The 17,991-nt window shown below is 38.0% G+C and overlaps 1 protein-coding gene across 5 annotated transcripts in view; it reads left to right on the top strand.

The window, feature by feature from the left end:
• The window catches only part of ARHGEF12 (Rho guanine nucleotide exchange factor 12), a 135,480-nt gene extending 117,814 nt beyond the window's left edge, over positions 1-17,666 (top strand). For all 5 annotated transcript variants that reach the window (XM_057696023.1, XM_057696020.1, XM_057696021.1 and 2 more), the window contains 14 exons: positions 1,745-1,870; positions 3,465-3,579; positions 4,663-4,763; positions 6,603-6,680; positions 7,821-7,896; positions 8,420-8,587; positions 9,449-9,536; positions 10,045-10,131; positions 10,270-10,349; positions 10,643-10,876; positions 13,156-13,626; positions 14,404-14,720; positions 15,839-15,908; positions 16,795-17,666. In XM_057696023.1, coding sequence (XP_057552006.1) covers positions 1,745-1,870; positions 3,465-3,579; positions 4,663-4,763; positions 6,603-6,680; positions 7,821-7,896; positions 8,420-8,587; positions 9,449-9,536; positions 10,045-10,131; positions 10,270-10,349; positions 10,643-10,876; positions 13,156-13,626; positions 14,404-14,720; positions 15,839-15,908; positions 16,795-16,805 — 2,022 coding nt within the window. In that variant the 3' untranslated portion in view covers positions 16,806-17,666. The remainder of the gene's footprint in view (positions 1-1,744; positions 1,871-3,464; positions 3,580-4,662; positions 4,764-6,602; positions 6,681-7,820; positions 7,897-8,419; positions 8,588-9,448; positions 9,537-10,044; positions 10,132-10,269; positions 10,350-10,642; positions 10,877-13,155; positions 13,627-14,403; positions 14,721-15,838; positions 15,909-16,794) is intronic.
• Positions 17,667-17,991: the final 325 nt, after the last annotated feature.

Raw genomic sequence — 17,991 nt, 5'->3', positions numbered from 1 at the left:
TTAACTTCCTTGAAAAATTCAGTGCATTCTGTGGCTACTCTGAGATAGTGTGACATTTTTTTTCTTGATCTTTGAGTTCTGTTGGTTTGGCAGCACCGTACTCAACTTGAAACAAAATATGTGTAGTATGACATAACATAGCATCTATTTTCTTGTCAAATTGGGATTAAAAAGTTGTTAAGTCATATGGACTTAAGATATCAATCTTGATTCTTAAGCAGTTTAATTTGCATCTCATATAAATAGTGTTTAACACCAAGTGTCAAGTGAGATTCATCATTAATAAGGTACAGAAGTATAGTTGGTCCTCCTGTCTTATCCTTTGGACTGCATAAATCTACCACATGGTAAAATAAAGTGGAGATAACCTCTTAAAAGTGGGACAAAAAATTTATTTTAGAACATGTAAAAAGAATTGTATTCTTGACTAATGTGATATGCCTATAAAAGGTTGAGGGAAAGCAGAATGGACTAACCAATTTGGTTAATAATTGCTAGTTACAAAGGGTTAATTTAGGGCAAAGCATTGGCCAGAAATACTAAAAGCATAATACATAAGTAGGGGTCAAGATTTACTCTATTTTTTAAAAATAGTTTTGGAGAGTACTTTTCCAGTATTGGTCTCTTGAGATCACTTTATGTAAGTATGTGTGTACTTACGCTGCTAGTAAAACCACTGTAAAACTGCTTGAGGCTGGGGCGTTATTTTCTTTTGTAAACCCAGCTGCTGTTAGTAATTGCATGGGACCTGGGTTAACTAACATACCAAAAATGCTGCCGGTCTCATCTCTAAATATGTTGATTGGCATATTTATAATCGAATCAGAATACAACATTGGAGCAACCTATTAAAATATCACTTTGTATGTATCATAGTTAAAGAAAAAATACTCTGAATTTATCTACAGATGTCCTACAAAAGGATTCTTTACAAAATATCTTCGTGTACAAACTTTTGGAAATATGGCTTTAAGTGGGAGATTCTTATGAAAAGCTTCTTTGTAAATCATAAAGCAATTATTACAAATATAAAGGTAGTTTTAAAAATCATTTATTCGACCTGTACTTATAAGAATACCTATTATGAGTGAAGCACTTGTTAGGTGTTTTATAAAAAATCTTAAAATCATGGCATATATAAACTTAAATTTACAAATTAAAAATATCAGTAAAAAGTGTAATTTTTAGTAAAAGAGTAGACTCATGAATCTCCCCCAAGAGAAATTCAAGAGATGGGTCTCTACCTTCTGCATAGGTGAAGCAGCAGTGATTTAATTTTATTGTGACCCAGAAAAGTTATGACCTGTCCTGGATTTCGTAGTAAGAAAGTAAGCTAGAAGCCCAAGGATTTTCTTCCTAGAGCACTAAGACAGTAATTTTTGTGAAAGTGTCAAATTGTAAGAAAATCAAATTTTAATCTCAGCATTTTGTGTCTCATATTCCCCAGATGTTAGCCTTTCTATCTGATTTAGAAGTGGTATGGACTGAAAAGGTAGTAAGTTGTGGTAGGCTATGAGCAAGAAAATATTGGACTGTGATCAGAAAAGGTCTGGATATGTCAGGGTCCAATCCTTTTTAATGGAGAATCACTGATAATGCACATAAAATATGTAGATTTATGTTTCTTGTCACTCGAGAATACTTATTGGAATGTTGGAAGGACTGTAGCTGTCTCTCATTTTGCATGGCCTCATATAAGCTCAGTATCCCATTCTCTATTGTGTTTTTTGCGTTCTTGGCACAGTTCAGTGGACCTGGGGAGGAAAAGTTGAAACATGCTGCTGCTACGTTTTGCAGTAACCAACCCTTTGCCCTGGAAATGATCAAGTCTCGTCAGAAAAAGGATTCTCGATTCCAGACTTTTGTGCAGGTGAGTTGAGTGAGTTGTGTAAGAAAAAAAATGCAATTTTTTTTTTATCAATTATGGAACAAACTAGGGGAATCCTAAGACTGAATTTTTTACAAAGATTATATCTGTTTACATTTTTAAAACCATACATTTTCTCTTAAATTACTGGAGGCTATAAAGATGATATTGGAATGGTGAATAATAAAGAATATATGACAGAATTAAAATACTTGACATAGAAGTCCACAATGCCATGGAAATGGCCCATGGATGCTATTAAAATAAATACCATCAAAACATGAGAATGGCCTTCTATCAAGCCCAGGGAAGAGTATAACAGCAGTCATGCTTATTGGGGTATATATTAGTATAGATCAAGGATCAGTAAACTAGCCCGCCAGCCATATCCAGCCTCTTCCCTGTTTTTGTAAATAAAGTTTACAAAACTTCATTTACACAGTTTATATTTGATGGCTGAATAACAAATTACTACAAATGTAGCAACTTAATGCAAATATATTATGTCACAGCTTTTGTAATTTAGGAATACAGATATAGTCTGTCCTTTCTTCATGCTTTTACCAGGCTGAAATCAAGGTATCACCTGCAGCTGCAGTTCTCATCTGCGACTCTTCTAAGTTCACTGATTGTTAGCAGAATTCATTTTCTTGTAAATTTGTAACCAGGAACCCTGTGTTCTTGCTATTGTTGGCTAGGAACTGCTCTCGGCTCTTAGCAAATGCCCAAATCTCTTTGCCACGTGGCCCCTGTAGGCAGTTTACAAGGTGATGTGTCCTTTTCTTCCAGGCCACTAGGAATGTGTCTCTCTAATAGAGGTTTCTTTTAAAGACTTCTCTAAGTCAGACTCATCTAGGACAATTTCCTTTTTGATTGATTCAAAATTAACTGATAGTCACCTAATCACAGGAGTGATATCCCATCATATTGATAGGTTCTGTCCACACTCAAGATGGGGGATTATACAGGGTGTACACCAGAAAGTGGGAATCTTGGAGGCTGTCTTGGAACTCTTTACGACACACAGCCAACCTCATTCCTTTACATGTTGTCTGTGGCTGCTTTTGTGTTAAAACAGCAGAGTATAATAGTAGTGACAGAGGCTGATGGCATGCAGAGCCTAAAATATATACTGTCTGGCACTTTACTGAAAAGTTTGCAGACCCCTGTTACAGTTGAGCTGATATATCTAGACTGGTGATCTATTGTGCCTACTTGGAGTGGAAGATAGCAAATCAACTGACTAGGTTTTGGTAGGAATGGCAATCTTTGGAAAATGTAACTAGATTTTCTTAATATGTGAAGATAAAACTGCTTTTTCACAAGAAAGAAATTCTTAGAGTTGATTATGGATGCTCTCAGTCCTGTTTAAGTAGATAACACAGAAGCCATTGGCTGAGTGATAAGGGCAGTTATGTGTTTAAAGGAGAAAGCAGAAGTGTCATGTGGCAATGGTGTGTCTTGGCAGGTTTTAAGTCTTGGTTTAATAACCAGAACTGTGATGCTGTAGACATTTTTATGATGAACATGCCGTATGTGTCAGGTAATTATACTTCTAATGAGAATTACAAATTCACTTATTTGACTTTAATTTTAGGATGCTGAGAGCAATCCACTGTGTCGTCGTTTGCAGCTGAAGGATATCATTCCCACCCAAATGCAGAGGCTTACTAAGTACCCTCTTCTGTTGGATAATATTGCCAAATACACAGGTACAGCATTCTCACTGAAATCAAAGAGTTTAGGAACAACAACAGCACATATTCTGCTGAATAGCCTCTCACAGCATGTTTATTGGGACATAGTCATGCTCACTTGTTGAAATGTTGCCTCCGACTACTTTTGCAACGTGACAGCAGACTTGAGCAGTTGTGACAAAGACCGTTTGGCCTATAACGTGTACAGAACAAGTTTACCAGTACTTCCTCTAGCATATATTGTATTTGCTTTGAAGAAGGCTTCTACTGGGTTTTGTATCTATATATGTACTTCCTTTAAGTCTGACCAGCGCATTATCATTCCAACTCTCCTGTTTTGAAACATGAAGTGAATCTGAGTTTCTCCATTGAGCTTTAGGCTCTTATACTTAGTTCTCAATAATTCTATGGAGTCGAACACGTGTTTCTTATGCCTGGGAATTTGAAAGTACTCATACACGTAAATTTTTGTACTTTAATATATTTATTCAGTATGGTGGGACTATTGTTTGGAGGATTGCAATTTTGAATATTCTGATATTGGTACTCTTTATCAAAACAATCCTAACATAATCTCAACACATTTTTGTGAATTTCTTCTTCTTTTAATGATACAAATGTTGTAAACTATTTTCTTTCTTCAATATAATCCCAAATTCAAAGAAACATATTTTGGAGTTATTTTGAAGTGTTTTATTGTTCAAAAAATATTGCATAACTGGTCCACTGTCCATAATCTTGTAGGTTGTGTACTTTGAAATTCTAGGGGGAAAGGGTCCCATTTATATAGCTTACAGTGTGAATGAAACCCACTCCTTGGGGTGGGCCTGATACTTGATATAGAGCATTACTGCTTGGATTTGGTTTCTTTTTAAAGGTTAGTATTTATGCTTAAAGTACTATGATAAGAAGTCTTACCTGTCCAAAGACAACCTGAATTGAGATTCTACCATAGATTTTTACCCTGGTATAAAAATATTCAAGGTCTTAGTATGCTTTTGTAAGTGTTGAAATAAAGTGATATCTCATTTACATATATACTTACATTCCTTTCTTATTTACTCCATTTTACATTTTGGATTTCTTCACTGTATTTAGAATGGCCAACAGAAAGGGAAAAGGTGAAGAAAGCTGCAGATCACTGTCGTCAGATCTTAAATTATGTAAATCAGGCTGTTAAGGAGGCAGAAAACAAGCAGGTAAGAAGGAAAAAACAAGAAGACACAGGATGACAGTGAGAATAAGAATATTAGATTAGTGTTACCTGGAATCTGTTAAATATTAATTGAAGCTGTTATTGCATAATTGAAGGGCAGGACATTTGTTCACTATTCATGTAGTAGGTGGGTCCAGATCGATTTGTGATAGATCATCAGAGTTGTATTTGACCTTTTTGAGCATCTCTAGCTGCTTGTTTGCTCATTCATTCACTCTGTTAGTAAGGATGTAGAAAAATGAGAAAAATCCCAGAGGGCAACTTGGCAATTTATACCTAAATTAAAAATGCACACATCCAGCCTTTGATCCAGCAATTCTATCCCTGGTGATTTACCCAAGAGAAATGAAGATACAGACCCATAGCCTTGCCCAGGAATGTTTGTAGCATAATCCAAGTGTAGTGTAGTCATAAGCTAAAGTAATACCAGCAATAATGGTTGAGTCTCACAAATAGTATACTGAATGAAAGAAACTGGGCATGAAAAAGTACATATATAGAATTCTATTTATGTGAACTAAACTAATAAACTAATTTATGGTGGAAAAAAATCAGAAAAGTGCTTGTCACTGGGGATGTGGGGACAAATATTAGCTAAGGAAGAGGTAATAAGGGAGCCTTCTGAGGTGATGGTCATATTTCATGTCTTGATAGGAATTTGATTACACAGGCATATGCACTGGTAAAAACTGGTGAAAAGGTACACTTAACATGTGTACATTTCACTCTATGTAAATTTTAATTTAAAAAAAGAACTGTAAACATATTGAATTCTTGTTAATGATACGCATGGTAAAATATTTAGAGATAAAGTGTGTTTGTAACTTATTTTGAAACACATCCAAAATATAAGATGGATTGATGGATAGAGGGATGAATAGATGGATAGATATATGACAAAACAAATATAGCAAATGTTAATTGTGGAATGTAGATGGTGGGTATATGAGTGTTTACACATTCAGACTTTTCTGTATATTTGGAAATATTTATAATCTTGGGAAAAAATGTACCCTTTAATCTTCCTCTAGAAATTTATCCTAATATACATGTCCATCAGTAAGGTGTAGTTAAGTAAACTATAGTTCATTCAGAGAGTTGAATACCATGCAGCCACAGAAAAAATAGACAACTCTCTCTCTGTGTGCTAGTGTGGAACAGTCTCCAAGACACATCGATGAGTCTCTCTCTCTCACACACACACACACACACACACACACACACACACACACGCAGAGAGAGAAATGTATGTGAATATATTGCATTACCTTTTGAATAAGTAGAATGCATATGAATATGTTACCATATATTTCTTTTAAAAAGGATATATCTACACGCAACATGCACAGAGACAAGCATGCTTACATCCATATGTATTCTTTTTGCATAGAATTTTTCTCATAGGCTATCCAAGAAATGGGTATTAGAGATCACTTCTTTAGAGAAAATTGGGGGTGAGAAGGCAAGAGGATAGGGTTAGAGGGAGACTTACTGTTTATTGTGTGCCTTATATTACCTTCTGAATTTTGTACCATGTACAATTACTTACATATTTAGAAAGTAAATATGTGGCTCATTAGAGGCCAGAGAGGTTGAAAAGAATATTGGAAAAGAAGAGCTAAATAGGTGGAAAGAAAACTAGGGGAGGGTAATATCACCAAAGCCAAAAGAAGGGAGTGTTTGTAGAAAAAGTGAGTTGTCAGTTGTATCTGATGTTGCAGAGAGTCCAGCAAAATGCAGGTAGAATGTCCATTTGATTTAGGAACAGGGAGGTTTTAATATCCAAAGCAGTAACCTTAGCTCCGTCCTGTCTCATTTTTAGCGCTTAGAAGACTATCAGCGTCGCCTTGATACCTCCAATCTGAAGTTGTCAGAGTACCCAAATGTTGAAGAGCTCAGGGTAAGAAATGGTCTAATCATATTTTTAAAAATAAAATAAAATTTACTGAAGACCTAGCAGGTAATTAACGTTGGGGAATCTCAGTGGGGAATATACATCACCTGAAGGGGTTCTTGCATCATAGGTTGTCCGTATTTATGATTCTGTTCTTCCTTTTAAATGTCTTGGTCTGTGTGAAAATTGCTTTACTCTTTCATTAGAGGAATATTTTGTGTGAAACTAACTTTTTTTGACAGGAATTTGCAGAAGAATCAGAAATATTACTTATTATTAAATTTAATTTTATTGTGTTCCATGGTTTGAATAAGTATAAGGCTGTTTACTATGGGACCTTTCCAGATTTTTGAGTAAAGGAAGATACTTATTTTTCTATAAAATTCTTCAAAAGCATAAAAGTTGAAACCATTACAGGAATGACTGTAAAATATTTATTAATTGCCCCTTCTAGTACATGGAGCTTTTGTATTAAGTAACTTCTTAGGAGTTTAAGTCTTTCTTGTACTGATTCACTGGTTGTTTTGACAGATTTATTTGGTGGCTGTTAAAGTAGACTTTTATGTTATATATAAGAGCTTCTCAAAAAGCATGCTAATATGCTGAGTCCTTTAACTTACAGAGAATGGGATTTTTCTAGAGCTACTTACACTAAAACATGGTTCTCTTATTAAACTATTTCTATTTAGAGCAAGCCTCAGTACTACCTGGACTTCTGTGAATGCTGTTCCTTAGAGCTTATTTTGCAGTGAGAATCTAGAACTCAGAGGCTTTATATAGATAAGCTATACATCATCCTCATCTAGTTAGTTATTCATAGAAAAAAATAAGGAAGGGGTTGAGAATCTAGTAGCTAAATGTTTGCAGCTTCATTTTCATTAACTGTTATTATCTGTTTAAAGTAAAATTTGGAAGACAGTACTCCTGAATGTTTTTCTACAAGATAAACCTTTTTCCTTTTAGAAAATTTTATGCAGCTTACTTTACCTTGATTTTTATTCCATTTTCAATAGTTAACAGATATCAATAATAGTGAATGTAAATGGTGTCTTTTATATTAAGAATTTCTTGAAAGAAGACGATATGGAATATCATCTCACTAAGTGCTTGGGAATAATTTGTGTGTAATACTCTTTATTTTGGCAGAATTTGGATTTAACAAAAAGGAAGATGATTCATGAAGGGCCGTTGGTTTGGAAGGTGAATAGAGATAAAACAATTGGTAAGTGTACTGTCTGTCAACTTTGGGGAGAGTGGAGAAAGGAAAAGAATAGGAAAGTTTCCTTATGCCAAAGAGAAGAGATAGCCATTCATGTTTTTCATTTACAACAGTTAGCAGTGGTACTTTGTGTTATTAATGCATTTATAGAAGATCTGCTTATGTTACTTTGTTATACGTGAAGCATGTTAAATAGTCATTTAGGGATGAAGCAGAAAATTTTGTCACGATTCAGTCCTGTCTCCATCCTTGTATTCTGATGCGTCTAAGCTTCCTTTGAACCACTATGTCTCAGACTATCTGTGGTAAAGAATCATTGTTTTTTATTTCTTATTAGTCGCAAACTGAAACTTTGGTGTAATACATTAAAAATGAATTAAAAATGAAATAAAAAATACAATAGCAAGTCAATTTTTAAAATTTACTAGATTTAATAGAAATCATTTTCTATGTCAAATTGTTATAAAGTTTATAAATCACATTTCAATTTCTGTACTAATCACCTTTCCTACATTTTTATTTCTAGATCTATACACATTGCTGCTGGAAGATATTCTTGTATTGTTACAAAAACAGGATGATAGACTGGTGTTGAGGTGTCATAGTAAGATTCTGGCATCTACAGCTGATAGCAAACACACGTTTAGCCCTGTCATCAAGTTGAATACAGTGTTGGTTCGGCAGGTGGCAACAGGCGAGTATGTCGCTGAGTGACGCTGACCTCCAGGTTCAGCATGACGTTGCAGAAGATAGTCAGTGTTGCTTAAGTAGCACAACTGGCATAGCGTTTTGTTCCTTTTATATTCTTATACAGATTAAATGAAATTTATTTACTGCTTAGAATATGAGAGTGCATACCCCAAAATTATTTAGGATGCTTAGATTCTCTGAATAATTTTCTGCATTTGAAAATTTTCTGCATATTACTTTTATCTTTATGTCATGTTCAAATCATCGATGACACCAGTGAAGATAGTGAACGGGAGGTAATCCCGTTGAAAAGGCTTTCATTTTTGATATGGTGGGGAGGAAGGCAAAAACTGAAGACGTGGGTGTGGTTTAGGTTTTTAAAAATCAGTTTCAGTTAGGGAGTTGCATATTAACTGTATTAACAATGAGATCCCTTTTAAAGCTTGTTAGTTCCATGGTGGTGAGATAAGTTTATGACCTCTTTTCTCCAACGGCCACTGACTATTACTGACTAACCATTTAGCAGAAGGGCAATTCAGAATAAACAAAAAAAGAGTAACGGTGTTTAGTTCAGTACTTTAAATATATTGACACTTTCTCCTTTTTAACAAATTACTGTGGAATTAGTGCTAGCTTTTATAATCTTTGTCTTATTTAAAGTATATATAGTATAACATACAATAATTTTCAAAAATTCTAAGTTATAGTTTAATGAGTTTTTACAAAGTGAATATGTGCTTACAAAGTGATCACATGTAACCTTTACCTAGATTAAGATGCAGAATAATACCAGGACCCTAGAGACGTCTTTCACAGCCTCTGTGGGTCATATTGTTAGAGTAATTTTTGTCTTGTTTTTTTCCAGATAACAAAGCTTTGTTTGTCATCTCCATGTCTGACAATGGAGCCCAAATTTATGAACTGGTGGCACAGACAGTTTCTGAAAAGACTGTGTATGTACTGGGATATAGCTGCCTTGCTCTAATATGTTTTATTATCCTGAATATAACATTCCACAATCTTAACTGCTTTTGTAATAGGACTTTGAAAACCAAAAACTGTGTGGAAGCAAGTGTTTCCTCTATATTCTTTGAGAGGTGTTCTTCTAAGAACTTTTTCCTCTTTAGACAGATGTCTCTTATTTTGGATCTGTTCTATTGAAAGTATCTTTTCTAAAGAAAAAATTCTCAAAAGTGCCAACTGAAGTTTTTTTTCATGAGTAGTGTATCCATAATGTTGTTAGGTTTTTCTGTAAGGTTTAGAGTTTTTATAATCTCTACTTAATAGTATGTCACCAAAAAAAAAGGTACTCTCTGGCAGAAGTGGGGTTTTTTGATTGCTGCTTTGGTTCAGTTTCTGGTATGGTTTGTTAGTTTTTATTTTTGCTTTCTGAGTGTGTTTAAAATGTGTTTCTTTTTCCTTTCCCATCTGTATTTTATATTCTTTTCAAACTTCCTGCAGCTGGCAGGACCTAATCTGTCGGATGGCTGCATCAGTGAAGGAGCAGTCCACAAAGCCAATTCCACTGCCACAGTCACCACCTTGCGAGTGAGTGTGCCTTAGCTCCCAAGTAGGAATGATTTTGTGGTTTTGGTCAGAAAAAGAATGGATAATTGTTAACATTTTGTTGCAGTGATGTTTAGGCACCTCATGAAGCTGAAAGATTGTTTTTTTGTCCTTCTATAGAGGAGACAATGATGAAGAAGAACCTCCAAAATTAAAAGTGGAACATCATGGCGTTTCAGTCACTGGTCTGCAGAGTCCAGGTAAACAGATCTGTTAAGTGAACGTGGAAGAATGTAGTCTGTATATGACTTAATAAAATGTGAAGAAACATTAACTCTTTCGGTTTATGCAGGATCTGGCATCTGCTATTCACTTTAGCAAACTTTGCTTATGCACCTTTTGTGCACCATTATAATACTGCACTGAGTGCTGTGTGTTTTAATGGACAGTCTCTGTAGCTCATGTAGTTATTTTTTTCCAAGTATTTCCTGAATGCTTCACATTAAAAGTTTTGTTAAGATATATTCTACTTTTTTTCTGTTCCATTGAGCAGACAGAGATTTGGGATTAGAGTCTCCTTTAATGTCGTCAAAACCTCAATCTCATGCACTGGGTACCTCTGGGAAATCGGAGGTAGATGATCTCTTTGTGTCTGAGAGACAGTTTGCAAAGGAGCAGCATGCAGATGGGACTCTAAAGGAAGTTGGAGTAAATTATCAAGTCACAATCCCAGATCCACACTTGCCTGTCTCAGAAGAACGGTGGGCATTGGATGCACTAAGGAATCGTAAGTTTTATTCATAAGTTAATACAGATACTTATTAAGTACCCGAGTTTTATAATGTACTGTGCAGCCATTTAGGGAGCATCAAGAAAGTATAAACTATGAATTTTCCCTTCAAGAATTTTACAATCTAGTTGGGAAGACGATAAAAAGCTTTCCCCCACCTTCTTAAGTAAATAAACATTATAGTTATGTCAAAATTGATCTGGTTGGGGTGAGCAGAGAAGGGAGGCATTAGAAAACAGGAGAGATGTGATTATTGCCTTGAAGTATGGGTGAGATTCAGATAGGGATTTAGAGGAATATATAGAAGTCATTCAGACAAGAAAAATGGTAGGACCAAAACACAGAGGCAGAAACTCTGAGGGTGTTTAGAGAGCAACGAGTAGGGCAGCTGGCCTGTGGCAGACCGCACAAGCTAAAGGAGTCATGGGAGACAAGGTTAGAAAGGTAGAAGACGCATTGTTGAGCCTGCCTGTTGTGGGCCTTAAAGACCAGATTGAGTCCTCCGAACTTAAAGGGTGGCCGGCTGTGGGGTTTTGAGGACTTATTCAGGCTACAAATATTCTTCTGTTTTTCATGTGGAGATTACAGTGTTCTTCACTACGACCCATCCTTCTCACGCACACACACGCACACGCACACATGCACACAAGAGGGGTGGTCCTTGCCATTCAGTTAGCCACCCCCTCCCTCTCCAGCCTGGTTGAGAACCATTGTTACAAAGGGAAGTGTATCACACGTCTCAGGTGTACTGGAGGTGGGGAAAAAGCTGTGAATGATTGCTCTAGCTGCAGAGAAAGAACCACTTGAAGTTATTAAGCTAGGGTGTATGACTAATGAGAAAAGATTACTCTGGCTGAGAGCTGCAAAAGAATTTGAATGGGAAGAGGGTTGGAGTGGTCTGCACTTGAGGCTCAAAGGGTTTGGGCTAGAATGGTGTTAGAGGAATAAAAATAAAGTGAGAAACCAACAAATACTTAACAATTGACTTCTTTGGAGGTGAGGGCAAAGGTAAAGGGATATTTAGAGATAATTTCAGTATTCTTGTCAGAACTAAAAGTTAGAAAGGACCACCACTGCCCATGGCTACACTTTCTTTTTTCCCTCTTTTCTTTGCCATAGATTATGGGCTCAATTTTAAAACATGTTGAGATTAAGCTAAAGAATGGCAAGCCCCTTAAGAGGAAGGGCAAGCAGGAAGTTAGAGTTTTAAGACTGGAACTTTGGAGAAGGTCGGGAGAGAGAGAGATCTGAGTGTCAAAGCCATAAGAATTCATAGCGTCTCTCAGGAAGTGATTGCAGAGCAGAAAGGCAGAGGGTCAAAGACCCAAAGCTACGTGGAGACTTATTTGCTCGAGGGGGTGGGGGGGGTCGGGGAAGGGAGGGAGTAAGAAAAAATAAAGAAAAAAAAAATAAAGAGACAGAAGATAGAAATTAAGGCAGAGTTGAAAGTAGGGATTGGTCAAGTTCTTTAAAACCTAAATATTCTAGACTCGTCGAGTTAACAGTGGTAGTGATTTCTGATGGTTTCACTAACATTGTCCCAGTGACCCTCTCGTTGTGTGAGCGACCTCACAGCATGCAATTACCCATTTAAAATTAAATCAGTTCTGTTTTCTGTAACCGAAGGAAGCTGTGGTACTGGTGAGGTCATTTTTAAAAACCAATAAATATTTCCTTATCTTTTGAAATTATGCATGGTACCAAACATTGGAATTAAATTTATAGGGCAGTTTTGTTTTCTTCTTCACCATTTAAGGAGATTCTTTGGGTTATTATAGATGATAAAATAAATGTTCTCTGTGTCTAATAAAAGTAGAAAAAATAAAGCCTATACAGATAGTGTCTGCTTCTGGAAAAAGCAGAACTTTCAAGTTCTTTTGTCTATATTAACACAGCTTTTCAGCATCCTCTTAAGAAGTACCTCTGGGGTATTAGTCCAGTTATATGGAAAGAAAAATGGAGGCAGGCATGGTATTGGTTGTTTAACAGTTCCAAGTAAGAGAATGCTATGTAAGAGAATAATAGGAGAATCCCCACTGAGAATTCTTAAATTTTTTTAAAGTCAAGTTTAAGTTAAATTTTCTCTAGATGGTGTTTTATTTTTTTTCAAAACAGAAAACTGTATGAAATGTATGATTTTATGAAATTAATATTTTTGATTATGTTACTAAAAAGGTGTTTACTTCAAGAGAGAATTGATACTTCCTCTAATTTTGTCAGTTTGAGGTTATACTTGTGAATGCGTGTGTTTTCTCCCTACTTCCTAAATCTTTTAGTGGGTTTGTTGAAGCAGTTGCTGGTACAACAGCTGGGTTTGACTGAGAAGAGCACTCAGGAAGACTGGCCACATTTCTCAAGATGCAGGACAGCCTCTCTGGGGGTACAGGCAGACAGCAGAACCCAGAACCCTGAAAACATTAAGGCCTATCATCCTGGTGAAGGACAGATGCCCTTTAGAACTGGAACTGGTGATGTTTCAGCTTGTTACAGTCCACGGACTTCACCTGAATCTTCTGCTCCACGGGATTCAGTGGTACTGGCATTCCAAGATAGCCAGGCAAGTAACATTTTAGTCATGGACCACATGATAATGACCCCAGTGATGCCTCCTGCAGAGCCAGAAGGGGGTCTTGATGAGAGTGGAGAGCACTTTTTTGATGCCCGTGAAGCACATAGTGATGATAATCCATCAGAAGGTGATGGAGCAGTTAAAAAGGAAGAGAAGGATGTTAATTTGCGCATCTCAGGCAAGTTCCTTTCACATTTAAATTTTGATTTCAGTCATTGTTATTTGTCCTATGTGCTGAAATGGATGTCGCTCGGGTATCCAAGCATTATCTCGTGTGTGTGTGTGGGTGTGTGCGCGCGCGCGTGCACACATGTGTGCGTGGTATCTGTTCTTACATGTAATAAATAAATACTGAATCTGCTCTATACCAGACCCTATTCTAAGTGCTGGGAGATATAGCATTGAATAAAACACAGAAAAATCCACTATTCTCATGAAGTTTAAGCACTGCTTGGGGAAAGAGTGGCAGTAAATAAGTTAACCAAATAAACAAATGTCAGATAGTAAGAATTAGGAGGAAAAATAAGTCAGACTTAAGGGGCAGAGGGTAATGGAGGCAGACAGGTGATCAGGGAAGAAGGCCTCTCTTGAGGTAGCATTTGAGCAGAGACCCAAGGGAAGTGAAGGGGAAGCCGTGTGGGTATCTGGAAGTAGAGTGTTACAGCAGAGAAGAATAGCGCACAGGCTGCATGGCAAGAGCAGGTTCTGTGGTCACAGAATGCAGGGTGAGGGAGAAAATGGTGGGAGATGAGGCAAGGTAGGTATTTGGCAGGGAACATGGTGGCAAGATCATATAGGGACTTGGTAGTTTTGAGTTTTTAACATTTAAAATGCTAACGAATATGAACTTAACTCTGAATAGCTTTTAAAGTTATCAGCAAATCACCCCATGTCTATTTTCTGATGTGATGGTGGCAGTACTAATCTCATCAGACTGTTCTGTCTCTGTCAACAGGAACCTATTTGATCCTTGATGGCTATGAAACAGTGCAGGAGAGCTCCACGGATGAGGAGGTTGCTTCCTCGCTTCCCCCGCAGCCCACGACAGGCATCCCCTCCATGGACTGTACCCACCAGCAGCAACATTCTCCCCAGAACGCTCATTCTGATGGGGCAGTTTCACCATTCACCCCAGAATTCCTGGCCCAGCAGCGCTGGGGAGCTATAGAGGATTCCTGTTTTGAGATCCAGAGTCCCTCCTCTTGTGCAGACTCACAAAGCCAGATCCTGGAGTACATTCATAAGATAGAGGCTGACCTTGAACACTTAAAGGTACCTCAGACTTCAGCATCCCTTCGGACTCGGATATAAGAAACACATTTAACAGAGAGGAAGTATAGAATGATTAATATGCTGATGTCATTAACCTCGCTCAGGGTCTAGAGTTGTATGTTTTCTTTGACCGTTATCTGTGAATAGACATGGATGAAAAACTGAGATCAGCATTGTTTATCTGGTTATAAATCACAAGAGCAGAAAAAGTTGTGGCTCTGTAAATTGTGTGTTTGTAGGGTTTCTGAGTATAATGAGCCTAAATATATTTGGGATGATTGGCTGCCCTCCATGAAAAAATGTGAGTGATAAGCTGAGATAGTTGGGGTTTGTGTAGTTACGAATCTAGGCTGGAAAATGCTTTAACTTGCCATAGCCTATTAATTATCTGTGAATTGTGAGGTGATGTTGGTCGTTTCCCAGATGCTGTGACAGATAGAAATTGTCTCCAGTGGCTCCTGTAATCTAAAGGCCTGCCTGTGAGTGGGAGTTTTATAAATTGGTGATTGAAGATGTCACTACATAAGCCACCATTGCAGAACTGACCTGTGTGGTCATTTCTGACAACTGGACTTTGCAAGTTTGCCGTCAGTACGCACAGCTACTAGAACCCACATGTTTTGTCATGACATCATTTAGTAGAGGTTTCAGGGACAGAATTAAAAGTGTCCTTAGCCTCTTAGCTAAAGACTGGTCTCCCTTAGTTTTTATTTTAACTTCATGAGATAGGTTTTCCCTTCTTCATATGATTATATGTAGGGTCATCCTGTGGCTGATAAGATTCTGAAAGGCCATTGAGGGCACGTTGGCTCTAATTGAGTTCATGCCACGTGTGGGGCCATGTTCAGGGTGACTGGGGGTGGGGGGAGGGGGATAATCACCTCTACTGGTTGCCCTCTCCTCTGCTTTCTTCTGCATGGAAACGTTTTAAGTTATTCACTCAAGGGGGAAACAGTTAAAAGGAATGAAATTTACTTTTTTCTCTAACAAAATTTTTAATGATGTTAATGATGAAATTTGGAAGCGTGTACCTGTAATATAAAAAGGCCTTGTTTCCTGTTTTCAAAATCAGTATCTTATAATGTTCCAATGAAACACCAATGGGTTTTATTTTACAGAAGGTGGAGGAAAGTTACACCATTCTTTGCCAAAGGCTGGCTGGATCAGCCCTCACAGACAAGCACTCAGGTACGTGAAAACTGTCGATTTCAGACGCAAGAATCATCCTGTCTGAACAGTGCATTGAATGAAATGATTTATAGTTCTTTAAAGTGGAAACCTTCTGAGATTCCATTTCTTCTCTGTCTTAAAAGAAGCTACTTGTTTCCAAACATCATATATCAAGCAGAGGCCGCTGTCTGCTGACTCGGCTCTTCCTTTCTAAGAGGAGCTGCAGTTGTCAGTCCCCACGCCTCCTGCCTTCTGTCTTTCCTCACCTTTGCAAAAGCAGAGGGTAGAGCTGTGGTGAGCCTGGTAAATCGAGGCTCCCTGGAGGTGGAGGCGGACCCTCCTCAGGTCTTGCTGTGCTTTTGTGTCTCTGCTGACGGCAAGAGGAGTGTCTCCCTGTGACTGCAGATGGGTCTGTGTTCAGTGCATCAATTTATACTCATTTGCTTTCATGCTTTTGTTTTTGTTTTTAATTATTTTATTTATTTATTTATTTTTGGCTGCGTTGGGTCTTCATTGCTGCGCGTGGACTTTCTGTAGTTGTGGTGAGCAGGGCTACTCGTTGCAGTGCGTGAGCTTCTCACTGCGGTGGCTTCTCTTGTTATGGAGCACGGGCTCTAGGCGCACGGGCTTCAGGCTCAGTAGTTGTGGCTCGCAGGCTTAGTTGCTCCGCATGTGGGATCTTCCCGGACCAGGGATTGAACCTGTGTCCCCTGCATTGGCAGGCGGATTCTTAACCATTGTGCCACCAGGGAAGTCCTTGCTTTTATGCTTTTGGATGAGGCTCTTCTGATCCAGGAACAGAGATGTTAACAACATCCACAGATTTCAAATGTATTCTCTAAGTGTTAATTTTAATTTATTATTTCTTCCTAATTTGATCTCCACATCTCCTTATTCTTCCCAGATAAAAGTTAGAGCCGTGTGTCCCAGAGGTGACTGCAGGTTGTTGGATTTGAGCATCGGCCTTGTATCACCATGTCCTGGCTCCAGTGTGGACACAGAGAGAGTGTGTGACAGAGGATCTGCCTGCAAACACCCTGGGGGAGCCTCGCCCCAGTGGCCCAGAGTGGGACTGGTTCTTCACAGCCTGGCAGCTGCACTAGTCTGTCAGTGAGAGGACATCCATTCTCTCACTCTGCTCTCCTCACTATCGGAAATTCATTTTGATTCAGAACAAAAACCAAATGTATAGAGCTTTGGGTGTAGAATATGAAATTTTACTTAGACTTAAGAAAAAGAGAAAATCATATGTATTTATTTGACTTCATTCCGTATTTGAAAGCACATTTTAATTTTTATTTTGCCATGTTTTGTTTTAATTGAGTAGTGAGAGTTTTAGCCCTTTGTATTTAGTACACCCAAGGATCGATTGCTCCTGAAGCACAGTTCAGGATGGGGTATTAAGAGGTGGGGTATAGAGGTGAAGGGGGGGAGGGAGTAAGCAGGGGAGGGAGGAGCATGTGGCCTCCACATAACTGTATCCCATGCCCTCTGCTTCTCTGAGGGTCACCTCTAAAGCGTAGTCTGCTGCGACTCCTAAGTGCAGAGGACTTGAGCTCTGTGCTCCCAGGTAGGGCTTCCTCCCACCCGAGGCAAGCACCTCTTCTCTGTAGCTGGGATCCACTCCCAATGAACAGGAATCCTCAATGTACTAAACAGCAGGCACTTGAAAATGGGTGTATTTTCTTCTGTTGTCTCCTTTTCTGTTGAGGGCTGGGATTTGGGAGGGAGAGGAAAGCAAATTTTATTTTCTTGACTATAAATTTGTTATTCTTGGTATTGTTTCATTTTTATAAGTATACATTAGACTTTGGCACTTGTGTACAATTATCCCTGCAGATTGAGCAGGACGTAAAAACAAGCAAATGGAGATGCTTCAGGTGGTGGCAAGGGTGGGGGTTGCTGAGGAAGGGTGGGATGGGAGCGGGTAAGAGTTTGGGAAGGTTATGTAACTGAATCACTACTGAGTTGAACAATGGCTTTCATTAGCCACAGGTACTGCTGATTATAAGGCCAGTAAAATTTTAGTACCTGGAGGTTTGACTCTAATTTTTGCACTGATGGTGCCAAAGGGCTCTTTGAGTTAAAAAGAGAGCCAAGA

This window comes from Hippopotamus amphibius, chromosome 9, assembly GCF_030028045.1.
Source record: "Hippopotamus amphibius kiboko isolate mHipAmp2 chromosome 9, mHipAmp2.hap2, whole genome shotgun sequence".
Classification (NCBI taxonomy): domain Eukaryota; kingdom Metazoa; phylum Chordata; class Mammalia; order Artiodactyla; family Hippopotamidae; genus Hippopotamus; species Hippopotamus amphibius.
This window is presented reverse-complemented; position numbering and strand designations above follow the sequence as displayed.